This window comes from Nyctibius grandis, chromosome 3 (genome assembly GCF_013368605.1).
Source record: "Nyctibius grandis isolate bNycGra1 chromosome 3, bNycGra1.pri, whole genome shotgun sequence".
NCBI lineage: Eukaryota > Metazoa > Chordata > Aves > Nyctibiiformes > Nyctibiidae > Nyctibius > Nyctibius grandis.
In genome coordinates this window covers 22862382-22890159 of record NC_090660.1, presented here as the reverse complement: position 1 = coordinate 22890159, position 27778 = coordinate 22862382, and the positions used below count along the sequence as shown (strand labels likewise).

Here is a 27778-nt window from a genome sequence, read left to right as displayed (position 1 = left end):
TGGAACAACACTAATGAGGGAGTGTACAAAAAGCCTAGGGAGAAAGCCAAGCAATAGTAGCTCTAAAGCTGTCTGAAGAGAAAGATGAAAAAATAACCACAAGTAGAGTTAACTGTGAGATACCCAACCTGTAGTTCACATGTAAATCCAGAGGGAGGTTATATCTTATGAAGCATACATCGATATCCTTAACTCAGAAGCAGAAAAGACCAGCTAGGGGGCATGACAGATATTAGAATTAGCATTGAAGATACAGGATGGAATAAAGGTGAGGCATGATTAGAGAATATATAGGCTACAACAGATGAATAGAGAAACATCAACAAATAAAAGAAAAGATGTGATGATTAAAAAAAAGTTGTAAATAGCAGAAAATTCTGAAAGCTTGTCTAAAAGATACCAATAGGCAAAATTCACAGGAAAAGCTGTATAGAGGGTAATAGACTCATCCACAGTTCTGCAAAGAAACCTTTGAATGAGCAGAAAGAGATAGGTGAAAAATATGACAGACAGAACAGAGGACTGTAGTCAAAACTGTAGGAATATTCTGAGTCACAAACTTTGAAAGTAAGGAAAGGAAAAAAGTGAAAAATCTAAAATATCTGCTAATCAGTACAAGGATTTCAGGAGAACAAGATGTCTTCTAGGATATTGACTGAACTGCAAGATGCTGAAGTTGGCCTATTTATCTCTGCCTTTACTATGATTAATGAGCAGCAGAATAGAGTTAATATGAACATCTCATCACTGTGGCTGCACTACAGCAGACAACATAATTGCAAAACTGCAGAATAGCTGACTTTTTTTGACACTTCTGAAAACAAAGATAAGATTAAGTCCATCCATTTGAAACAGTGATATTCAGTACTGGGACTGAGAGTGCAGGCACCAGGTGATAGCAGAGGTCTTGAGGATGCAGTCCCAGAATAACACACCAGAGGCCCCAAAGGTATAAATACAAGTTGCAAGTTACTGGTCATATTACAGACCGACTTGGATTTAAAGTATAAAAAAGAAAAAAAGAACAAATATTTAACATCTGTAAAACATCAGTTGTATGGTGAAAGTACAGAGAAGATAAATAGAGGATATAAAATATGATGACAACATCTGCAAGAATTAGAACCAATGAACAAAAAGAATTGTTCCAGTGTTGTCTCCCCAATGAAAGGCATGACATCTGATCAATATTGCCATCTATTGACATAAGGTCCTCTTTCACCTTTGGTAGTGAAAGTGCCATGCTTTTTCATTTGCTATTCACCCCATTTTGCTATTACCACTCACCAATCATACTTATATATAAAAATACCTTTCTCTATATAGATGGTTTAAACAAATTGTAATTTTAAAAAACAGTATTTGTGTATGTGTGTGTGCCTGTCTAGTGCTCTTTCTCACCTGATAAAGTGATTGATAGTAAGTTATCAAACTTGAATGCACAGACAGTAGCAGGAATGCAAGGCATTCTATAAACATATAGATAGATTTTTTAGTGAATAGTTCTATCATAGAATCATAGGATATCTCAAGTTGGAAGGAACCCATAAGGCTCATTGAGTCCAACTCCCTACTCCTCACAGGACTGCCTAAAACTGAACCATATGACGTGGGATGGAATAGTAGGATTCTCTCTATAAATGCCTGGCTACGAGACTGGTGCTACAGGCAGGGCTTTGGGTTCTTTGATAATGGCTGGTTTTATAAGACACCAGGCATGACGGTAATACATGGGGAAAGTTTAAGTCGTAGGGGCAAAAGGGTTCTGGGACAGGAATTAGCAGGGCTCATTCGGAGAGCTTTAAACTAGATTCGAAGGGGGATGGGATAGTAGCTGGGCTTGCACCACTGGGGCAACGCTCTAGTGTTGAGGTAGACCAGGAGGCCTCCCATCCCCCTGGGGTGAAATCGGTGTGCTCAGCTCGGTCCCTGAAATGCCTGTACACCAATGCACGCAGCATGGGGAATAAACAGGAGGAGCTGGAAATCCGTGTTCGGTCGGGGGGCTATGATCTAGTGGCAATTACAGAGACTTGGTGGGACACCTCGCATGACTGGAATGTGGTCATGGATGGATATGTCCTGTTCAGGAAAGACAGGCCGCTAAGGAGAGGTGGTGGAGTTGCTCTTTATGTGAGTGAGCAGCTAGAATGTATTGAGTTCTGTCCAGGGGCGGATCAGAAGCGAGTTGAGAGTTTGTGGGTGCGAATTAAGGGGCAGGCTGGAAAGGGTGATACTGTTGTGGGTGTCTATTACAGGCCACTGGATCAGGATGAGGAGGGTGATGAAGCCTTCTACAGGAAGCTGAGAGCAGTCTCGCAATTACAGGGCCTGGTTGTCGTGGGGGATTTCAACTCCCCTGATATTTGCTGGGAGGCCTACTCAGCCAGCCATCCTCAGTCCAGGAGGTTCCTCCAGTGCATTGATGATAACTTTCTGATGCAAATGGTGGATGAGCCAACTAGGAGAGGAGCGCTGCTGGATCTTGTTCTCGCTAACAAGGAGGGTCTGGTTGAAGCGGTGAAGGTTGAGGGCAGCCTTGGTTGTAGTGACCATGAGATGGTAGAGTTCAGGATCTCATGTGGCAGGAACAGAATAGCTAGCAAAATCACAACCCTGGACTTCAGGAGGGCCAACTTTGGCCTTTTCAAGCAATTGCTAGGGGAAATCCCATGGGACAGGGTACTAGAAGGTAAGGGGGCCCAAGATAGTTGGTTAGCGTTCAAGGACTGCTTCTTCCGAGCTCAAGATCAGAGCATCCCAGCAGGTAGGAAGTCAAGAAAGGGTACCAGGAGACTTGCATGGTTAAACAGGGAACTGCTGGGCAAACTCAAGCGGAAGAAGAGGGTGTACAGATCATGGAAGGAGGGACTGGCCACTTGGGAGGAATATAAGTCTGTTGTCAGAGGATGTAGGGAGGCAAGTAGGAAAGCTAAGGCCTCCTTGGAATTAAACCTTGCAAGAGAGGTCAAGGACAACAGAAAGGGCTTCTTCAAATACATTGCAGGTAAAGCCAACACTAGAGTCAATGTAGGTCCACTGATGAATGAGGTGGGGGCCCTGGAGACAGAGGATAAAAAGAAGGCGGAGTTACTGAAAGCCTTCTTTGCCTCTGTCTATACTGCTGGAGGCTGTCCTGAGGAGCCCCGGACCCCTGAGGCCCCAGAAGAAGTCAGGATAGAGCAGGAATCTGCCTTGGTTGATGAGGGCTGGGTCAGGGACCAATTAAGCAATCTGGATGTCCATAAATCCGTGGGCCCTGATGGGATGCACCCGCAGGTGCTGAGGGAGCTGGCAGAAGTCATTGCTAGGCCACTCTCCATCATCTTTGCTAAGTCGTGGGCAACAGGAGAGGTGCCTGAGGACTGGAGGAAAGCGAATGTTACTCCAGTCTTCAAAAAGGGCAAGAAGGAGGACCCGGGTAACTATAGACTTGTCAGCCTCACCTCCATCCCCGGAAAGGTGATGGAACAACTTGTTCTTGGTGCTGTCTCTAGGCACATGAAGGATAGGGGGATCATTAGGGGCACTCAACATGGCTTCACCAAGGGGAAGTCATGCTTAACCAACTTGATAGCCTTTTATGAGGACATAACCTGGTGGATAGCTGATGGTAAAGCTGTGGATGTGGTCTATCTCGATTTCAGTAAAGCGTTTGACACGGTCTCCCACAGCATCCTCGCAGCTAAACTGAGGAAGTGTGGTCTGGATGATGGGGTAGTGAGGTGGATTGTGAACTGGCTGAAGGAAAGAAGCGTGAGAGTGGTGGTCAATGGGACAGAGTCCAGTTGGAGGCCTGTATCTAGCAGAGTCCCTCAAGGGTCGGTACTGGGACCAGTTCTAGTCAATATATTTATTAATGACTTGGATGAGGGAATAGAGTGCACTGTCAGCAAGTTCGCTGATGACACAAAACTGGGAGGAGTGGCTGACACACCGGAAGGCTGCGCAGCCATTCAGAGAGACCTAGACAGGCTGGAGAGTTGGGCAGGGAGAAATTTAATGAAATATAACAAGGGCAAGTGTAGAGTCCTGCATCTGGGCAAGAACAACCCCATGTACCAGTACAAGTTGGGGACAGACCTGTTGGAGAGCAGCGTAGGAGAAAGGGACCTGGGGGTCCTAGTGGACAGCAGGATGACCATGTACCGGCAGTGTGCCCTTGTGGCCAAGAAGGCCAATGGCATCCTGGGCTGTATTAGAAAGGGTGTGGTTAGCAGGTCAAGAGAGGTTCTCCTCCCCCTCTACTCTGCCCTGGTGAGGCCGCATCTGGAATATTGTGTCCAGTTGTGGGCCCCTCAGTTCAAGAAGGACAGGGAACTGCTAGAGAGAGTCCAGCGCAGAGCCACGAAGATGATTAAGGGAGTGGAACATCTCCCTTATGAGGAGAGGCTGAGGGAGCTGGGTCTCTTTAGCTTAGAGAAGAGGAGACTGAGGGGTGACCTCATTAATGTTTCTAAATATGTAAAGGGCAAGTGTCATGAGGATGGAGCCAGGCTCTTCTCAGTGACATCCCTTGACAGGACAAGGGGCAATGGGTGCAAGCTGGAACACAGGAGGTTCCACATAAATATGAGGAAAAACTTCTTTACGGTGAGGGTGACCGAACACTGGAACAGGCTGCCCAGAGAGGTTGTGGAGTCTCCTTCTCTGGAAAAGAAACCTGCCTGGACATGTTCCTGTGTGATATGGTCTAGGTAATCCTGCTCCGGCAGGGGGATTGGACTAGATGATCTTTCGAGGTCTCTTCCAATCCCTAACATTCTGTGATTCTGTGATATGACTAAGACCATCGTCCGGATGCTCCTTGAACTGTGACAGGCTTGGTGCCATGACCTTGATGCCAGGACCTTGGTACCTTGGTTCCCTGGGGAACTTGTTCCAGTGACAAATCACCCTCTCAGTGAAGAACTTTTTCCTAGTGTCCAATCTGAACTTCCCCTTATGCAGCTTCATTCCATTTCCTCATGTCCTATTGCAGGTCACCAGACAGAGGAGATCAGCACCTCCCCCTTTGCTGCCCATGTTGAGGAAGTTGTAGTCTGCTATGAGGTCACCCCTCAGCCTTCTCTTCTTCAAGCTGAAGAAACCAAGTGACCTCAGCTGCTCCCTGTATGTCTTGTCCCTGAGACCTTTCACCATCTTGGTTGCGCTCCTCCGGACACACTCTAATAGTTTGATGTCCTTATATTGAGGCACCCAAAACTGCTCACGGTACTTGAGGTGGGACCACACCAGAGCAGCTGTGCTTGATGCACCCCAGGACATGGCTGGCCCTTTTTGCTGCCAGGGCACACTGTTGACTCATATTCAACTTGCCATCAACCCAAATCCCCAGACTTCTTTCCACGGGGCTGCCCTCCAGCCTCTCATCCCCCAATTTGTACATTTAACCAGGATCCCCCCATTGCAGGTGGAGAATCTGGCACTTGCTCTTGTTAAATTTCATATGGTTGGTGATTGCCCTGCTGTCTAATCTGTCCAGATCTCTCTGTAAGGCCTCTCTACCCTCGAGGGAGTCCACAGCTCCTCCTAGTTTAGTATCACTGGCAAACTTACTTAATGTACATTTGACTCCTGCATCCAGATCACTTACAAAAACATTAAAGAGCACAGGCCCTAAAACTGAGCCCTGGGGAACCCCACTGGTGACTGGCTGCCAGTCTGATGTAACCCCCATTTACTACAACTCTTTGAGCCCGACCCATCAGCCAGTTGCTCGCCCAGCATATTATGGTCTTGTCTAGCTGTGTGCTGGACAGTTTATCCAGGAAGATACTGTGAAACAGTATCAAAAGCTTTGCTAAAATCCAAAAATACCACATCTACTGGCTTTCCTTGGTCAACTGGATGGGTGACCTTGTCATAAAAAGAAATTAAGTTGGTTTAGCAGGACTTTCCCCTTGTGAACCCGTGCTGGCTATGACCAATGACTGTGTTGTCTCTCAAGTGTTTTTCAATAACTCCCAGAATAAGCTTCTCCATAAGGCACTGAAGTGAGACTGACAGACCTGTAATAACCAGGGTCTTCCTTCTTTCCCTTTTTGAAAATTAGGACAACATTTGCCAGCTTCCAGTCAACTGGGACCTCTCCAGACTCCCAAGACCATTGAAAAATAATGGAGAGAGAGGTCCTATGATGACATCAGCCAGCTCTTTCAGTACCCTGGGATGAATTCCATCGGTCCCCATAGATTTATGTGCATTCAGCTGGAGCAGCAAGTCTTGAATAAGTTCAGAGTGGACTGGGAGTTTATCATCCTGCCAGTCATGGTTTTCCAACACAGGGCTCTGGGGGTTTCAGGGCCCATAATCAGTGTTGAAGGCAGAGGTGAAGAAGACATTAAACACCTCTGCTTTGTTTACATTCCTCTTTGTGAGGTGACTGACCTCATCAAGTAATAGACCAATATTATCTTTGATCCTCCTTTTGCTGTTAACATATCTAAAAAAGCCCTTTTTGTTGTCCTTCACAGTGCTAGCCAGCTTGAACTCTAATTGAGCTTTGGCTGCATGAATTTTCTCCCTACAGTGGTGAACAGTGTCTCTGTAGAGCATTCATGTGGCCTGTCCTTGCTTCTAATGGCCATATACTTTCCTCTTCCATCTACGTTCTTGAAGAACATCCCTGCTCAGCAAAGCTGGCCTGACGCCTCGCTTGCTTGACTTCCGACACTTTGGAATTGCCTGCTCCGGTGCTCTTAAGAGATGACTCTTGAAAAGTGACCAGCATTCATGGACACCAATACCTTCAAAAGCAGATTCCCAGGGGACCTTATTGACTAGTTCCTTCAGCAGCCCAAAGCTGGGTCTCCCCATATCCAGGGTCAAAGTTTTGCTGGCAGTTTTTCTCCTGTCTCCAGCAATCTGAAACTCAACTACTTCATGGTCACTGTGACCAAGACAGCCAACAGTCAACCACTTCACCCACGAGTACTCCTCTGTTTACAAACAACAAATCTAGTAGGTCATCTTTCCTAGTCGGCTCCCTTAGTACCTGTACCAAGAAGTTATCTTCAATGTGCTTCAGAAATTTCCTCGACTTGTTTGTGTCTGCTGTATGGTATTCCCAGTTGATATCTGAGAATTTAAACAACCCATAAGGACAAGGGCAGTCGATCTGGTGATATCCCTTAAGTCCTTGTAGAGTAATTCATCAGTTTCATTGTCCTGGCTGGGTGGTCGATAGTAGACCACCAGGTTTCACTTATGCCAGTGATGTCGTAGCTCTGGAACTGGGACAAAGCTTCTAGCTCCTCTTGCTTAGCCTCGTGCTGCATGCATCAGTATAAAGACATTTCAAATGCGCTCCAGTGTACTCAGCACATCATGGAGCAGACTGAAGGACCTCGCTAGCACACTATCCCCTCAAATATTGGTGTGCCACCCCCAGGCTTACCTCTAGCAAGCTTGGTTTTATCCCTTTTCCCCTTCAAATCTAGTTTACAGCTCTTTCAATGAGCCCTGCTAACTCTTGCACAAAGATCCTTCTCCTCCTTTGAGACATGTTTATCCCATCTGTCACCAGCAGGTCTGGTGTCATGTAGACCCACCTGTGATCAAAAAATCCAAAATTCTGCTGGTGACACCAGTCTCGGAGCCAGGTATTGATCTGCTGGCTCTCCTTGTTTCTTCCCTCATAATTCCTTGCAACTGGAAGGGTAGAAGAGAACACTACCTGTGCTCCTGATCCCTTAGCCAGTTGTCCCAAGGCTCTGAAGTCTCTTGATTGCTCTTGGACTTCTTAATGCAACCCCATTGCTGCCTACCTGAAAAAGGGCACTACCAGAGTAGGAAGTTTTCTCATCACGTCTTTAACCCAGGACCCAGGGAGGCAGCAGACTTCCCTAAGTGGATCAGGTCAGCACATTGGGCCTTCTCTTCCCCTCAGAAGAGAGTCTCCTATGACAATGACTGGTCTTTTATTCTTTATGGAAGTGGTTTTGACACAGGGCGCAGCCCAACTTAACCTTGGTGACGTCTCCAACCTAGATGGACCATCGTCCTCAACATTGTTCAGTTTCACTTGCAGAGCCTCATACCTATTATGCAAAGGCACCTGGGAAGGTGGGGTAGTCATGGAGGAGATGTGCCTGCTGTGCCAGGCAGGAACTTGTCACCATTCCCCCCTATCCCTTAAGTCACTGCGTTCTGGCAGGTGGAGAGAGGACAGGGAATCCTCTGTAACCTGTGCCCTGTCTGCCTGACAGGTCTGTCCCAGGGAAGGTAGGGTGAGGTTCCAGTAACCTATCTCTCTCTATCGCATGGCCGTAGTATGGCCATGCAATGCCATACTATGTTGACTATGCTGGACTAGTTAGTGAAAATATTACAGTCCTGATAGTATAGTACCTTTTACAGAACAATGTAACTCCTATGTACTTGCCCAGCTAAGAGCTACAGTAATTTGGCTTTGTAATTTCTCTTTCTGGTACCTATGCCTGAGACAATATTCATATCCTAAACTCTGCTTAATGTTTTCAGACACTTACAGAAAGGTTATATGTTTCTATATGCTTACAGAGGTGAGTACCACAGAAGGAGACAGATTCAATGCAACAGTACAATTACATCCAAGACTGCAATTTCTCTCTGCATTCCTTACATCAACAAGTGTGACACTTTCTGAGCCCATGGCCAACAGTACTGGGCAAGTAATGGGCCACTTCCAATACTATAACTCAAAAAAAAAAAATCTGGAGAAAGCGAAATAGAGCAATGCAGGAATTTCTTCCTATTTTCCTTTTAATGGGGAGGCACTGTTCTCATAACAAAAATGACTTTTTTTTTGTTCCTTTTTTCATAAATTTATCCTGTGAGTTTCTGTACTAAAAATGCTTGAATTGTACGATGTCTGAAAACAAAGATACTGCTTTAAGAATACTTTTAAATTAATTATGTGATAATATATTTAATTATTATACAAATATATGAAGACTTTTGAACATATTGACTTTAAAATTTTAATTAATTCTGTTTGCCTCAAAAGTGTTATGCAGTTTGTTCTTTTAGAACATTTCTCCCCTTCTCCATTCAGCTTTTGTTTTTGAGATTACAGAGTAGATTTGTTTAAGTTGGAAAATTAAATTAGTGTTATGAAGAAATGAATCAGCTTTGAGGAATACCTTTTAAAATCACGTCATCCATTCAGAGACCACAGATGAACATACGCCTCTAGGGATCAGCCATAAAGCTAAAAACCATAAAGCTAAAAGCAAATTCCACCTATTAGGTAGTCAGTAGTCTAGCAGCTGAATGACCACTTTTATAAATCTAGGAACATGACAGGTTTTAACCTGGTTACAATTCTCTAAATTATGGTCATTTTATTGACAGAATAAAGTCTATTCATTTCAGCACAATTATTTGTGCAAGATACAGGATTAATACTCTAAATACATCCAAGATTTTTTGTTTTTTTTTTACCCATCAGTGTAGTTTTGTGGATATTTTTCTTATCAGCTTATGTCTTTTTTTTATAATGTTTTTATTTTGTTGCAATACAGCAAAATTAGCACTTTCATGTTACAAAATTTCACTTGTATGATCTATGTGGATGTACAGATACACTGGAACCTCACATCCTGAATATTTTAGAATCATTGAAACAATGTCTTGAATGTTTGAGAACACTTAAGAAAAAGATTATCTTTATGTAATTGAGACTGAAAAAGTTAGGAATCAACAGATTATAAATGAGTTTTATAATAGTGTAATATTTAATGAAAGCACTGAATAATTTTCATAAAATCTTTCCAAGAACATTTTAAGCAATGCCTTCTGGAATTTATAGAAAAAACATGAGAAAAAAAGTGGAAGCTCTAAGATGTCTTTTTTCAACCCTACTGTTATCTTGCCATATGCCTCTAGCAAATGCAGCAATGTTCTTTCAAGATGCTCTGCCGAAAGCTATATGCATTTACTGAAATGCATGATTCTACAGAACTGATCAGTAAATTAATAAATCAGTATTACATTTTGTTAATTTTTGGAACTGTAAAGAAAGATGACTTTCAGTCCTCCTCTTTATGTGGACTAATTTGATGGGATTCCAGTACAGCCCTATGCAACCACCTGGCAGATTTCTTCCTCTTTCTTTTCCTTTATACTAAAAAATGCTTGCTGAATGTTGGCATTTTAAAAAATGATTCAATCACAAACTAAAAGCAGATTGAAATATCTTATTAAGAATAGAAAACTATTAGTATTATGCTTCCACACATTGTTGTACAGTTTGCTGAGGCCATTCTCTTTCAATAGTTACATATTTTCTTGCTCTTTTAATGTTTTCCAAAGCCCAGGAAAGTAAATACTAAAACTTAAATACCTGTATATATAAAACATCTCAAAACACTGTTTGACCTAGTTCAGGCAGTGGTAGTAATTAAAATAGTAATAATAGCCAAAAAAAGTACTGAAGTTATTGTGTGTTTTCTGAATATTTAGAAATTAGCATTATATCTACAGTTATACAATGAATAAGTTAATATTAATTTTTAAAAAGAGATTGTATATATTTTTAAGCTTTTCAAAATCCTTCCTAAAGAACTGTATGCACTAATTAATGATAGCTCATATTCCAAAATGCTATTGTTTATGAATCTGACCAGCTGGCATGATCCAGGCCACAACTTTGTAGTCAAGATAGGAACTGAAAATACGTTGCAAACAGAAGAAAGATTAACTCAAACAGCTGTTTAAGAATCTTGAAGCTACATTCATGAGTGAGTTAAGGAAGGAAGTGAAAGCACAAGAGGATTTGTCCATACAATAAAAAACTGAAAGCAAAGAGAACAAAGAGGGTGTCTACCTTCAAGCAGTGCATCAACAGCACATGAGTAAACATATAACTCTCCTCAGCCACAGAAAGAGTGAAAGTGGAGACAGCTCTCCATTCCGTGCTTATCGCCACTGAGGACCTCCAGTGAAAATGAAAGGAAAAATTCATTGAGCTTTCAACAGGCTAGTTTAGTGATCTTATTCTAACAGTTCTTAAGGAGAAGAGTGATTCACCATTAACTACTTTCTATTTATATTTATATTCCAAATCACTATAAATAAGTAATTTGAATATTCTAAGTAGAACTAGATCTCAAATCACAAAAATCTTTTTCTGGAGGAAATTCCAATATTTGAACAAACAAATCAAAATGAAAAATACTTAACCCAAGAGGCAGAATTCTGAACATGACTGACTGTTCAGAGGATGAGGAAATTATTTGCTAAGTAACATAAGGCAGGCATTTGTGCCTTGGTATAAAGCACTCACCCACTACTGACATTTCAGGAACACTAGCAGTGTAAATTTCTTCTGCAAATGTTGGTTCATTGTCATTGATGTCATGAATTTTGATGACAAACTCAGATTCGGGTTCCACTGGTCTCAGAGTTCTTCTATTAATAGCTTGGGCACGCAGGGTGTAAAAGGCTTTTTCTTCCCTGTCAATTCTCCGAGTAGCATGAATGTCACCTGTTTTCTCATCAATTATAAAAAGAGTACCAGCCCCATCTCCTGACAAAATGTATTTGAGGGATCCATCTCCCTTGTCCTGGTCAGAATGAAGCTGAAAAGGAAGAAAAATAAGAGCATTTTATTTTGAAGTAATGAAAGATTTTTTTTAAGTAATTATTATATATTAAATCATTTTGCATGCAACAAACATCTTTAATACCAACAAAACAAAGTAATTTTCAGTCACCATTGACTGGCAGTCATGGTGTAATACTGAGGCATTTGTTTCCTAACTTAGCTCTGGGAATCTTTGAACTTAACTATTGTGGCAGATTTTAGTTTTGCAACAACACCTGTTCTCTGTTAGGAAACCTTTGCACCACAATTCTTAAAGACGACTTTTATGTTAATACTGACCTTTTCCTTCCTTGAAGAGATTCTATTAAAAATTCACAACCTGCTGTGTTAGTTATAAATTCACTAAGCAGATAAAGAACATGGCAGAATACATGACAATTAGGAAAATAGAACAACTGGTTCCATGTCATACAAAATTTTTTTGAATTTTATTTCATATTATTTATATTTCTCCTAAATTGGAGAACATTTCATTTTAAGTCATTATGATTTTCACTCCATCAACTCATGTAAATAGCATAAAGGAAAGAAACAAAGTTATTAAGCATTCAGCATTGATTTAATACCCATTATGTAAGTAATACAAAGCTTAACTTCATCTGTTAATGACCTGAAGTACTGACTGACTTTAGTACATCCATAACAAAAAAAATTATTCGATCATGTTGCTTTGTTCAGTACAGTAATGTAGTTGGATCATTTGATCTTTTGGATACACTTGCCATAATTTATTTCATCACCTTGTTGGAAAGTTCCTTCCAGTCTTATTGATTTCATAATTAACTGAAAGAATCTGGCATTTAGATTTGTTTTCACCATGAAATGTATCCTTCTTTTTTTATTTTGAGGTTCAGCAGAAGGATCAAATTAAGTAGAAGCTCTGATTACAAAAATGAAGTGCAAATACAAAGATTTTTTCAAAATCACACTAAAAAAAATCAGAATGTTCCAAAAAGTTTAAGACAGAACTAGTGCATTTTTTTCCTTTCTAACAATAGCTATTTGAACACACTTTAGCAACACCAATTAGAACTGCAGTAAGATCATATTTAGTCATGTGTAGGGGTTTTGTTAATTTAATCTCACATTTCAGATCATGAAAAACATTATATACATATCTTAGTATGAATATACCCTTTGGGATGCAGTCGTGGAAATATTTGTCTTTTTTGTCTATGGTGCCCTCGTATTGTTTTCCATAGCATCCCTTTTAAGTCAGTATCAGAGGTAGAATATTCAACTAATAGAGTTTTGAATGTGACTTTCCTTTCCTTTTGTGCTGAAAGCAAGCATACACAGTGGACTCGTGGGATAAGCTGAAGTCAAACAGTGAACTTCTCTGCTGTGAAACATTTTCAAACACTGAATGTTTCCCACACACTTGCAATATGTGGAACAGAAGGAGCTCATGTGGAATCTTAGATAAAAGCCTTTATGGTAGAAATTTATAAAACTATAATTGTTCTAAGCTTTGATTTTCTGTGTAAAGGTTTTCCTATTTTCTTTCAGTTCAGAAATAAACCTTGAGAAACACTCTAAATATTTATCAAAGAATGACAAATTAAACTTTGCTTACATTACATATGTGTGTATTTACAAAATACACATTTTCTTACTACTTTATTTTATTCTATAATAAATAAAGAAATAGGAAGATCCACTAAACATGAAGAGTAGGAAAGTAGATATAAAGAGAAATCTTTTGCAAAGAAATCCTATTATTTCTTTTCCTTCTGTTTCTCTTGCTGACTTCAAACTGAAGGTTTCAAGCCATTCTCACCCCCCTTTTGGGGAATGAAGTTTTACTGTGAACTTCAATCCCTCATGCTCCTCTCTTGATGGCCCATTAAAGTTGTGACCTTTCACCCTTCTAAGTTACATTCTTTTTAGGAGACTGGACAGTATCTTGCAGATTGTGGCCTATTTCATAATGTCATTTAGTGTAATTAGTCCTGAAAAGCCTTTGAAGTGTTTTCTTCTTCAGGTCTTCCTGAGGATACCACCTTATCTTCCAGAATGTTTTGGTCCTAAGAGCTCACTGGTGGACCATGACCACTAGATATAATATTTTCACAGCAGAGTGACAAAGAGCAGTTATAGGACGCTGCTCTTCCTTAAGACCTGTGCACCAGAAATATAAAATAAAGGCCCATTTGAGCAAGAAAGATTGTGAATGTGGGGGGGGGGAAATCTAAATGGGCACATTGCAATTTTCCCATATGCTTTCCAAAGTCAGATCTGGTTTTATAAATTCTTACAGAAGTTGACGACAGTACATTGATGCTGCAGTGCCTGTTCTTTAACTCAGAAATCAGTTAGCAGAGTCTGGCAAAATCCATTCTAATAAATTCTCTATCTCCAGAACAGCATAACCCCATGCAAACTGTTCCCAGGAACAGTATCTGGCTAAATTTAACTCACAAATCATGCATGAAAATTGTTTTGGAGAGTGATATCTAGCAAAAGCATGCCAGGAACTTGTAAAATAATTTAGCAATCCCAATAACTGCATTCTCATGCCTGAGAATGTTGCCTGGCATTAGAAGCACAAACACAGTGTAGTGAACAGAACTAAATCAGAAAACTAAGAAAACCCCTATACGAAAAAGATATGAAGCTTTGAACAAATATGCTCAGATGCAATTCAGGATGTAAAGATCTTTTAATATACTTATTTGTCTAATACGTAAAGTACTATCAATGTTGATGGTTTTCCATTCATTCTTCTGTAGCTATGTGTGTTTCAAAAATGCTTACTAAGCTGATTTGGAAGTGAAAAATATTCTTTTTACACCACTCGCAAAATTATTAACCTCTTGCACCCACAAAATTCAAACTTTATAGTTTTTTTTCCTACCTATATTAGCCAAAAGACTGGAAAGGGAGCTGAATATAAGATTTTGAGACACCCATATACAGGCTTTTAGGGAGCTGATAGTTATTTCAGAGTAACATGTTTATAACAAATACCAACCTGCATTGTTTAGGCGAACACTTTAAGCTATAACACTTTGCATTTTCTAAAAAATGTTAATAATTTCACTTTGGATTGTAATCCAATTTAAATTTTATGTATACACTTAACAGTCCACAGTTATTGTAGAAAAACTTCAAATTCAGAATGACATTTCAGAAGGTCTTTTTGGGTGATCAGGAAACACTAAACAATAGATACGATGAACAAGGCTTCCAGACATAATTTAAGGAGTGAAAATGTATATTTTATATGACCAAGGAAAGAGAATATCTCTCATTTAATTTTCTTAGCTCTTAATTCAATCCAGATATTATTAGAGGAATCAAGATGGCTACCAACCACCATATGTGCTTGACAGCCTTGAACATTGAATCTTTATCCAGCTCTCAAATGCATGAGCAGTGTGTCAATTAGCACTGCAAAGTTTTGTCATTTTACTCTAGTGTTAAAAAAAGTTCTGCAAAATATTTCTCTGCTAGTTTTAGTATAAAGCGTTTCCTATAGTTATTTTGGCTAATGGGCATCTGTGATTCATGTCAGCCAAGCTGAGAAATGGAGAGACATCTGTTTCATTTAGCGATTTTATTGCACAAAATGATCAGCTGTGAAGAAGTGGTTTTGTTTTCATATCTGTCACTGATATTTTGCAAACTCTTGTTTCAGTGAATTTCTTGCTATTCTTTCACAGAAATACTTCCCTTTTCAGCTGTCAGTGGAATATGTACTTTATATAAAATTTTTCTCACTGTATAGAAAATCAGAATGTCTGTTAGTTTTATTTTATATAGCCCTGTTTCATCATACAGTAATTGCAATTACTGTGAAAGACAATTTTACATATTTGGTCATCTATCTAAACTGGTTGAACAAGCTTTTAAATTGAGAAGGATTTCATGTAAATGAAAAAGGAAGGTATTGTTAAACAGATGATCATTAATATTTAGAGAGTAACAAAACAGAGTATTATGTGAATACTTAAAACAGAAACTGAGTTATCAATCCAAGACAGAGAGAAAAATAGGTTTTAAAAGATGAATTTCTTTTTTCTTCAACTACAATAAAACCGGAGTTAACATATTACCTTGTTCTTCAAGGTAAATGCAACCATAAATAAAATGAGTTAATGAAAAGATGCCACAATCAAATTCAGATCAATATCTTTTAAGATCTGTAAAAGATCTTAAAACATCTTTCAGAAGACTTCAGATGAACAACATAATAATTCTGCTTTAAAAATTACTTGAAAATTACAACATGGGAATTGTATGTTAATTGACTTCGAATGATTCAAATCAAAGCTGCCAATTATAGGAGTGTGAGTTTTCTTTTCCCCCCCTCTGTTAATTCCACACGAGTCTGAAATGTCCTAATTGAATATAAAGGTCATGGACTTTTTTCTAATAACATACAAAGTGTTAACCCTGTTTTCACCAAAAAGCCAGAAGATGCTACTGTGAAGAACAGAGAGGAGATTAGGTTAGTCAGACCCATTTTATACAAATACTTCTGGAATTTGAAATGATTTATGACAATGCCAGATAAAGACTTAAAGATTTGTCACACCTATTTGTATATGAATTTCAGATTCAAAAGTCCCTCTGAATTTTCAGTGATTGGTATTCTGATAACTAAAGAACAGAATATGACTCTATTAACAAACCAGCCTTTAGTTTGAATTCTTACTGTAGTTATTAATACAGTTCAAGTTGTTTTTTTATCTTAATATGCTATGATGTATAGGAGACATTCCAATTCAATTTATAGTTTTTGTAGTCTTTACCAAATGACATGTGATTCCTATATTACCTCACTAAACACATTTTTACTCTCCTACTTCATAATAGTAATTTTTTTGGTATAATCTATAAAATGTTTTTTCTACTTTCTTCTGCAATATATTTGTAAACTTTTCAATCTAATCCAAATATCTCAGTAACAATGCAACCTCACTACACTCCTGAAATACTCTATCTTTTAGATTTTATTCAATAAGCCATGCATTTTCTCCTAATTCTGAGGTCAAATTTCAGGGCAAATTGTAACCTAGTAGCTCTTTTGTAGGTAAACATATTAGCCATGTGATGCCAAAATATACCTGTGGAAGTGTTCACAATTTCACTCTAAGTGTTCTACAGCACATATTATAATATTAGCATCTTCACTGCATACTTTGTAGAATAATAATGATAGTCTCTCTAAAAATAATCACAACAATGGGCAGGTTTGATCTGAAATCAGCAGAGAATAATTGATATAGAATTCCCACAATGGAGATATTTATTTTAAGCATCATGAGCAGAACTATTAAATGATGCAGTTGTTTGACATTAGCTGCAGTTATTCTAAAAGATTTTCAGACTAGCTCATGTCCTGTGCAGTATGCTCTTAGTTCCCAGATTTAGCTGTCATGGATTTGAGCCAGGTTTTACTCACCAAAGAGATTCACTTATTTCAATTTATCCTTAAGGTAACATTTAAAGCAACTCTCTTCAGTGATGCAAGAATTTGCACTAAGTTTTAATGAGACATGCCACACATTTAATTTTCCTACTCAGTTATATTGTCAGTTTGCCAGTCCTGTGGTATTGTGTGCTATTTAAAAGTGGAGATAGGTGGAAAAGAAAAAGGCACATTTCAAAAAGAAAATTTTGTGAGACTGGGAAAGATAAAAGGAGAGCAAACTAAAATGGAAGCATAACAAGTAATGCAAGATGAGGAGTGCTCTGAAATTCTTTTGCTTGCTGAGAAGCAGCAATGAACAGAAACTAAAAACTCCAGTCTGCAGTGCATTTTCAGATTACATTAGTTTACTCTAACTTGATTCATAAGAAAAGGTAAAAATAATTGTTACCATTTCTATTGAGAAAGATTGCAGAAGTTCCTTGCTGCTCAAGATTTTTGTTTGCTCCTACCAATGTTTTAAAATTGTAAGACATAAATTAAAATTAATAATATTTTTAGAGTTCCTTTATATATCCCTGGTGAAACAACATCTATAACAGGATTAGATATATTATTTTCCCAGGTCCCTACAATTGTCACTACCAAGTGATATAATCTGCAAGATTCTCAATTTCCACAAACTAATCATACAGCAAAGGTATTTTTTCATCACTAGAGTTGCATCTTTTCCCCATTATTGTACTTATTCTAAAGGGAGTATTCACAATCTAGAGAAGGTAGATGGTCCTGTCACTGACAAAATCTTCTGGTATTTCAGTTGAGCAATGCAGTTTCTTTTTTTACCACACATCATATGACCAGCACAGAGTCTCATATAGATGCACTAAGTCAACATGCCAATAACTAAACTCCCTCTTTAAGCCAAGGTCTTTAGCTGATGTTCAGAGAGCTAGAACAAGAAAGTTACGGCTTCATTAGGGTGTTGCAGCTTCTACTCCAGAAGACACACAAGCATTGAGCTAACATGAACTAGAGAATAATTGAGTTTCATACACCAAAGAATTCTTGCATGAACCAATATGCATGTTCTTTTCCAATTTTAATGTAATATATACAGTCCCTGCATCAGGTGAAGACAGAAAGTAGAAAACTGTCATTGAAACTGAGGTGTCCTTACTTTCTGGCAGCTTGGCCTAATACCTCCTGTAGATGACTGAGTATGAATAGGCACAATGGAATTCTTGTGTTAAAGGGAAATAAAAATCCTGAACTATGTCTGCTGTTCAGGTTCCCATTCACTAAAAAAGTGGACTAAATGAAGAAACATTATTTGGTCCTACTCCTACTCAGCTTTATGTGGCACAAGCCTATATTCCTACTTCCATGAGTAGTCTCTGTACACTAACCTATGGTCTCAGGATGGAAATATGTCTGATAAGATTTTCCTCAGACTTTTTTTTTTTTTAACATACATATTTTTTATGCTTTCTGTTTGGCTGATGCTGGACTAAAATAAAATATTGTATAAATGATTAAATAGTTTCCAGAACAATCTCTCTATTCCACCAAGGAATGGCCTAGGAAGTCTAATATGCTAAACCAACACAATCTTTCATTTACTGAATTCAGAACAGCTTTTATGTATTTGAAAGCTTTGGGTTTTGTCTCTTTAGTTTTTGGTTTTATTAAGGGAAAAGTCACCACTAATCCTCATGTTCTCTGCATTAATGACAAAGAGATAATTAAAAAACAATTTTAGGTAATTTTTTTTTTATTAACAAGATTTTTTTTTTTATTATAGCTTATATGTGTTTTCCTAAAGTAGCCTAGTTATAACAAAAACAATCACTAAACCAGCATTTGTTCTTATATATCCTAATGCACAATTTGTGCCATACATAAAAAGCATTGCAATTTTTTTTAAACAAATTCAGAACACCATTAAGAATAATGATGCTTAGTTAATTTCACCCACTGCTGGAGGCTGTTTAAAAACATGTTAAACAAGATTGTCTTTGTTTCCATCTGAAATCACTGTAACATGTAAAATGGTAAGAGATGTGAAGATCTTCTACCTTCATTATGTGTGCATTTTCTTCTCATGAATATTCTAAAGTATATGTATCTTTGGAAGAAGTACACTTAGGGGCAACAACAAATATACCACAGAGAACTGAATGACAATGCCTGTCAGCCCAGGAAGTGGAAAATTTCAGCTAAGGTGCAGGGTATATATCAGAATTAAGGAATAAAAAACATTAAGGGGAAATTTTAATAATCTCCAAAACAGTGATATCCATGATAATATAGTATTATTGTTAAATTTAATCCTGAGGAAGAGAGGGAAAGAGAGAGAGTAGACATATTTTTCATATGTCTCAGGAAAGTACTGATGAATCTGAACTGATGAGATATAATATTATAAGATTTCAAACAATGAGGGACAAAGATGTCTTGGATCAATCCTGACTTCATTTTTTATCCCAGTGAGATCAGTGGGGCTATTCATGTAATAGATGCATAGTCCAGGAGAGATGTATTGATATCTTATAACCCTACAGGGGCAGTCAAGGTGTTAAAGGTAGATCTGTGAGACAAGAGAGGTAGAATATGTGTAAACCCTTAAATGTAACTCATTTTTATTTGCCCATCAAATTTGTCTCTCCTTTTAGTAGTTTCTGAAATCCATTATTCTAGAGAATAGTATTCTCAAGAAAAATCCTATCTATATACCAATTACTAAGTAAAGAAGCTATAGTTTAAATCATTATGTACAATTACATTACAGAATGGTTGAGATTGGAAGAGAACTCTGGAGGTCATCTTGTCCAACCCATCCCTGCTCAAGCAGGGCCACCTAGAGCCAATTGCCCACCACGTCCAGATGGCTTTTGAATATCTCGAAGGATGGAGACTCCACAACCTCTCTGTGAAACCTTTGCCAGTGCTCAGTCACTCTCACAGTGAAAAAATGTTTCCTGATGTTCAGAGGAAACCTCCTGTGTTTCAGTTTGTTCCCATTGCCTCTTGCTCCTTTACTGAACACCACTGAAAAGAGCCTGGCTCTGTCCTCTTTTCACCCTCCTTTCAGATATTTATATACATTGATAAGACTCCCCTGATCCTTCTCTTCTCCAGGGTAGAGTTCCAGCTCTCTCAGCCTTTCCTCGTATGTGAGGTGCTCTAATCCCTTAGTCATCGTTATGGCCCTTTGCTGGACTCTCTCCAGTATGTCCATGCCTCTCTTGTACTGGAGTGCCCAGAACGAGACACAGCACTCCAAGTGTGGCCTCACCAGTGTTGAGTAGAGAGGAAGGATCCCCTCCCTTGACCTGATAACAGTACTTTGCCTAGTGTAGCCCAGGATACCATTACCCGCCTTTGCAGCAAGGGCACATTGCTGGCTCTTGTTCAACCTGGGGTGCAGCAGAACCACCAAGTCCTTTTCTGCCAAGCTGCTTTCCAGCTGGTCAGCCCCCAGCATATACTGGTGCCTGGGGTTGTTCCTCCCCAGGTGCAGGTCTTTACACTTCACCTTGTAGAACTTCATTAAGTTCCTGCCAGCCTATTTCTCCACCCTGTTGAGGTCCCTCTAGATGGCAGCGCGACCCATCAATCACTCTTTGCAGCTTTGTGTTATCTGCAAACTTGTTGAGGGTACACTTTGCCCTGTCATCAACATCATTAATGAAGATGTTAAACAGGACTGGACCTGATATTGATCCCTGGGATATACCGCTAGCTGGTGGCCTCCAACTAGACTTTGCACTGCTGGTAAACACCCTTTGAAACTGGTCATTAAGCCAGTTTTCAGTCCACATCACAGTCTGCTCATCCAGCCTGTACATCAACATCTTCTCTATGAGGAGCTTATGGGAGAAAATGTCAAAGGCCTTACTGAAATCCAGGTAGACAATATCCATTGCTCTCTCTTCATCTTTCAGGCCAGCTGCTTCATCACAGAAAACTGTCAAGTTGGTCAAGATTTTCCCTTGGTGAAGCCATGCTCACTACTCCTAATTTTCATGTCCTTAATGTGCCAGGAAATGGTTTCCAGGATTAGCTGCTCCATCACCTTCCCAGAGATCAAGGTGAGGCTGACTAGCCTGTAGTTCCCTAGGCCTTCCTTCTTAGCGTTCTTGAAGATGGGGGTGACATTTGCTTTCCTTCAGTCTTCGGGTACTTCTCCCAGTCACCGTGACTGGTCAAAGGTTTTTGAGAGTAGCCTTGCAATGAATCTGCCAGCTACCTCAGCACTCATGAGTGCATCCCATCAGGGCTCATGGACTTAAGGAGGTCCAGATTCCTGAAGTATTCCCTGGCCTAACCCTCTTCTACCAAGGACACATATTCCTTGCTCCAACCTTTCTCCCTGGTCTCTGGGACCTGGGATTCCTGAAGGCTGGCCTTGCTAGTAAAGACTGAGGCAAAGAAGGTATTCAGTACTTCCATCTTTTCCATGTCCTGTGTCTCACTGTAGAAGCCAGGTCCTCCGTCTCGTTGAGCTATGGGCCCACATTTCCCCTGGTCTTTCTTTTGTTTCCTATGTACTCATAGAAGCCCTTCTTGTTGTCTTTGACATCCCAGGCCAGATTTAATTCCACTGGGGTTTTAGCTTTCCTAACTTCATCCCTGGATGCTTGGACAACGTTTCTGTATTTCTCCCAGGTTATCTGTCCTTGCTTACACCCTCTGTATACTTCCTTGTTGTGCCTGAGTTTGGCCAGGAACTCCTTGTTCATTCACACAGGCCTCCTGGCATTTTTGCCTGACTTCTTGTTTGTTGGGATAGAGCTCTCTCAAGCTTGGAGGAGGTGGTCCTTGAATATTAACCAGCTTTTGTGGGCTTCTTTTCCCTCTAGGGCCTTATCTCATGGGACTCTTCTAAGCAGATCTTTGAAGAGGCCAAAGTCCACTCTCCTGAAGTCCAGGGTTGCAAGGTTGCTTTTCACCCTGCTCGCTCCTCTCAGGATCCCGAACTCTGGCATCTCATGGTCACTGCAGCCATCCTCAATGAGGCCCTCCTTTTTGGTGAGTATGAGGCCCAACAGAGCACCTCGACTTGTTGGCTCCTCAAAAACTTGGAAGAAGTTATCATCAATGCACTCCAGGAACCTCCTGGATTGCTTATGCCCTGCTGTGAAGTTTCTCCAACAGATATCAGTGTGTTTGAAATCCCCCATGAGGACAGTGAACATGAGGCTGTTCCTGTCTGTCTTTAGAGGGTGTCATCCACTTGTTCTTCCTGGTCAGGTGACCTTTAGCAGACACCCACTATAATGTCACCTTTGCCTTTCCTTTCTTTAATCCTTGTCACAGTTTAAAGCTGGGCCAGCTATTAACCAGGTGGCAGATGCTCTCTGTTAACCCTCTTCCCCCCACTAAGGGAAAGGGAAAAGGGAGAGAGACTTATGGGTTGGAAAGTTAAAACAGTTTTAATAAACTATAATAATGAAAAAGAGTATAATAACAATAATAATAGAAATAATCAAATATATACAAATATATACAAAACCAAGACTGAGAGCTTGGAAATCCTCCTCAGGCAGAGTTGCTCCCCCCAGCACAGGCAGAGGGGAAAATGCAATAGCTCCACCCAGCACGGGCAGAGGGCAAAATGCAATAGCTCTCCCTGCCATCACACCTGCAGGCTTTTAACTGGAAAATTGGCAAAGCTGGTACCAATCAGTGGGAGACAGGAGGGCCCCTCCCTCCTGGGCCCCACCTCCAGGAGGCAGTGGGTTAGTGATAAATAGGAAAGTGAGAATGACATGTATGGGATGGAATATCTCGTTGGTCAATTCTGGGCCACCTGCCCTGTCTGCTCCTCCCTGCAGGTGCGACCCCCTTCGGCTCTTCACTCGTAAGCAGTGAGGAATTTAGCAGTGACCTTGGTTTCTCTAAGACTAATTGGCCTGGTTTGGGCCAAACCAGGACATTCCACCCCTTATTCCATACCATTCACGTCATACTCAGATCACCACTACCTTTTCATTTTCAAATATATATATACATATCACTAGTTTATGATTCTTCTCTATACAAAAAGTTCATTAAGTTCATTTGGTTCAGGATTGTGGGTTTCCATCTGGCTAGCAGTCTCTCAGCAGTCTCTCTGGCTAGCAGTCTCTCTTTCGTCATGGTTCGTGCCCACGGGTTGCAGGTTAAAGATGTCAGACTCGAGGAGGTTACTGGACGCCTCTTGATGAAGCTAGTTCCGGTCTCATCACCACTGTCTTAACCTGAAAGACACTTATGCAGCAACGACATACAGTTCAGAATTAAGTAGTCTCACCCAGAATCAGATCACCTTCAGGGACACATCGGACTTCACCATCTTGCAACATCACCCACCAAGTACATCCAGGTCCCTGAGCAAAAGCAATCCCACGAATGGGTTTACCTTTGCCCGTTACAGGAAGAATCCAGACAGTTTTTCCCAATAGATTCCTTTCATGCACCACAGGGACTTTGTCTCCTTCTACTGTATGTAGAAGGTCTGACTGAGCAGGGCCAGCTCGATTGATAGATCCCCTGGTGTTAACTAACCAGGTAGCTTGTGCCAGATGCTTCTCCCAGTTTTTAAAGGTTCCACCCCCCATTGCTTTCAGGGTAGTTTTTAACAGCCCATTATACCGTTCAATTTTCCCAGAGGCTGGTGCATGATAGGGGATGTGGTATACCCACTCGATGCCATGCTCTTTGGCCCAGTTGCCTATGAGACTGTTTTTGAAATGAGTCCCATTGTCCGACTCAATTCTCTCTGGTGTGCCATGTCGCCACAAGATTTGCTTTTCAAGGCCCAGAATAGTGTTCCGGGCAGTGGCATGGGGCACAGAGTATGTTTCCAACCATCCGGTGGTCGCCTCCACCATGGTAAGCACATAACGTTTACCCTGGCGGGTCTGAGGGAGTGTGATGTAGTCAATTTGCCAGGCCTCCCCATATTTATATTTCAACCACCGCCCCCCATACCACAAAGGTTTTAACCGTTTGGCTTGCTTAATTGCGGCGCATGTTTCACAATCATGGATAACCTGTGCAATAGAGTCCATGGTTAAGTCCACCCCTCGGTCACGAGCCCATCTGTATGTTGCATCTCTTCCTTGATGACCTGAAGTATCATGAGCCCACCGAGCTAAAAATAGTTCACCTTTGTGTTCCCAGTCCAAATCTATTTGGAACACTTTAGCAGCTTGATCCGCTTGTTGGTTGTTTCGATGTTCCTCAGTTGCCCGACTTTTAGGTACGTGAGCATCTACATGACGTACCTTCACGACTAGTTCCTCTAGCTGAGCAGCAATATCTTGCCACAATTCAGCAGCCCAAATAGGTTTCCCTTTGCACTGCCAGTTGCTTCGCTTCCACTGCTTTAACCACCCCCACAAGGCATTTGCTACCATCCATGAGTCAGTATAAAGATACAGCCTTGGCCACTTTTCTCGTTTAGCAATGTCTAAAGCCAGCTGGATGGCTTTTACTTCTGCAAATTGACTTGATTCACCTTGTCCTTCTGTGGCTTCTGTGACTCGTCGTATAGGACTCCATACAGCAGCTTTCCACTTCCGATGCTTTCCTACAAGACGGCAGGATCCATCGGTGAACAGGGCATACTGCTTTTCATCCTCTGGTAGTTCATTATATGGTGGGGCTTCTTCAGCACGTGTCACCTCCTTTTCTGGTGGCATTCCGAAGTCTTTGCCTTCTGGCCAGTCCATGATCACTTCTAAGATTCCTGGGCGATTAGGGTTTCCTATTCGAGCCCTCTGTGTAATTAATGCAATCCATTTACTCCACGTCGCATCAGTTGCATGATGGGTAGTAGGAACCTTACCCTTGAACATCCAGCCTAGTACTGGTAATCGAGGTGCCAGGAGAAGTTGTGCTTCAGTACCAGTTACCTCTGAAGCAGCTCTAACTCCTTCATATGCTGCCAGTATCTCTTTTTCAGTTGGGGTGTAATTGGCCTCAGAGCCCTTGTATCCTCGACTCCAAAATCCTAGGGGTCGACCTCGAGTCTCCCCTGGTACTTTCTGCCAGAGGCTCCAGGTAGGACCATTGTCCCCAGCTGAGGTGTAGAGCACATTTTTAACATCTTGTCCCATACGGACTGGTCCAAGGGCTACTGCATGCACAATCTCTTGTTTAATCTGTTCAAAAGCCTGTCGTTGTTCAGGGCCCCACTGAAAATCATTCTTCTTTCTGGTCACTTGATAAAGAGGGCGTACAATCTGGCTGTAATCTGGAATATGCATTCTCCAGAAACCCACAACGCCTAAGAAGGCTTGTGTTTCCTTTTTGTTAGTTGGTGGGGACATAGCTGTTATTTTGTTGATCACCTCTATCGGGATCTGGCGACGCCCATCTTGCCATTTAATCCCTAAAAACTGGATCTCCCGGGCAGGTCCCTTGACCTTGCTTCTTTTTATGGCAAAACCAGCTTGCAGAAGAATTTGGATTATTTTCTCCCCTTTGTCAAAAACTTCTGCTGCTGTATCACCCCACACAATGATGTCATCAATGTATTGCAAATGTTCTGGAGCTCCACCCTTTTCTAGTGCAGTCTGGATCAGTCCATGGCAAATAGTAGGACTGTGTTTCCACCCCTGGGGCAGTCGATTCCAGGTGTACTGGATACCTCTCCAGGTAAAAGCAAACTGTGGCCTGCACTTTGGTGCCAAAGGAATAGAGAAAAACGCATTAGCAATGTCTATGGTGGCGTACCACTTGGCTGCCTTTGACTCCAGTTCGTATTGAAGTTCTAGCATGTCTGGCACAGCAGCACTCAGCGGTGGTGTAACTTCATTTAGGCCACGATAGTCCACAGTTAATCTCCATTCTCCATCAGACTTTCGCACTGGCCATATAGGACTATTAAAGGGTGAGCGAGTCTTGCCAATCACTCCTTGATTTTCTAATTGTCTAATCAGTTTATGAATGGGGATCAGGGAGTCTCGATTGGTGCGATATTGTCGTCGGTGCACCGTGGCAGTAGCAATTGGCACCTGTTGTTCTTCAACCTTCAGCAACCCCACAACAGAAGGATCTTCTGAGAGGCCAGGCAAGGTAGACAGCTGTTTAATGTCCTCAGTCTCTACAGCTGCTATACCAAAGGCCCATCTATACCCTTTTGGGTCCTTAAAATACTCGCTCTTGAGGTAGTCTATGCCAAGGATGCACGGAGCATCTGGGCCAGTCACAATGGGGTGCTTTTTCCATTCATTTTTAGTTAGGCTCACTTCGGCCTCCAATACAGATAACACTTGAGATCCTCCTGTTACTCCTGAAATACTGATAGGTTCCGCCCCTTTATGATCCGATGGCATTAGGGTGCACTGTGCACCAGTGTCTACCAGGGCTCGATACCTTTGTGGTTTTAATGTGCCAGGCCATCGAATCCACACAGTCCAATAAATCCGGTTGTCCCTCTCCTCCACCTGGCTGGAGGCAGGGCCCCCCTAATTAAGAAATGGATTCGTGCTGCTCACAGGGACTGGACCTTCATTTCTCCTATTCACACTTGGGAAAAAGTGATTTGAGGCCCATCTCCCCTGGCTGGGGTCCTGCTCACTGGTAACTGGAGCAGCCATCCTCCTAGAAAAATTCTCTCTGGTATTTCTTTTAGCTTGCAACTCACGTACTCGTGCCTGTAGGGTACTGGTAGGTTGTCCATGCCATCTGTTCATGTCCTCCCCATAACCACGCAGGGCAAACCACAGGATACCTCGTGATGTGTTCCGTTTCCTTTGAGCTGGTCCTGTAGGAGAACGTTTGCTCCTAACAGCTGCAACGCATGCCTGTGTAGGTAGAGAGTCAAGTTTATTCTCGATAATGGACAGTTTGTCTGACAGTTGTTTAAATGAGTCCTTGTTTTCCTTAGTCAGTTTTTCCACAGCCGAGATGCGTGTCTGCAGTGGGGAAGAAATACTATCTTCATACTGTCGCATACAGTTAGCCATTTCGCCCACACTAGATCGTGCCATAGCATCTTCTCCCCATACTAATATTGACAATGTATGGGTATATGTCGGTGGAGCATTCTTCACGACCTTCCGGAACATGGATCGGTTGCATTCCACTTCATCAGGATCTACAGGATCTACAATGTCCCGTGGGTGTCTATAAATGATCTCTTGCACAGCCAGTTCTCTAAGGTAGTTAATACCTTTTTCTATAGTGGTCCATTTGCTTAGGTGACTCATAACATCATCTTTATAGGGATACCTGCTCTTTACAGCTGACAAGAGTCGCCTCCAGAGACTGATAGTGTTTGACTTTCTTGCGAGCGCCTTATCAATACCACCATCTCTGGACAGGGATCCCAGCTATCTGGCTTCTCTGCCATCCAATTGCATGCTGTCTGCCCCATTATCCCAGCATCGGAGCAGCCAGGTAATAATAGGTTCACCGTCATAACGGCTGAAGTCTTTCCTTATATTTCTCAGGTCCTTCAGGGATAAAGAGTGGTAGGTTATCTCTACATCCGAGTCCTCCTCTTGTGATAGTTCTGCTTTAGAAGGACCTTTCTTCTGTGATGGGTCTGCTTTAAAAGGACGATCGAGGAAACCCCCATCTGTGTCAGGCCCTATCTCTGCCTGAGAAGGGCCCTCACCTGGGTCATATGATGGCTCTGCCTTAGAAGGCTCCAAGTCATCATCCTTCACTTCACGAGCTGATTTCTTTTGGTATTTCTTCCTGGTTACAGGAGCAATTGGTACAGATTCGATAGATGCTGGAGTCTGAGTAGATGCAGTGGCTGTCGTGGGAGTGCTGAGAGTCTGAGTAGCTGCAGTGGCCATCTTGGGGGG

General features: G+C 41.2%; 1 protein-coding gene across 1 annotated transcript in view; it reads right to left on the bottom strand.

Moving 5' to 3' along the window:
- LOC137661529 (cadherin-10) overlaps positions 1 to 27778 on the bottom strand; it is a 77906-nt gene that overhangs the window by 32493 nt on the left and 17635 nt on the right. Inside the window, exon 2 of the mRNA XM_068397105.1 lies at positions 11270 to 11564. Coding sequence (XP_068253206.1) covers positions 11270 to 11564 — 295 coding nt within the window. The remainder of the gene's footprint in view (positions 1 to 11269; positions 11565 to 27778) is intronic.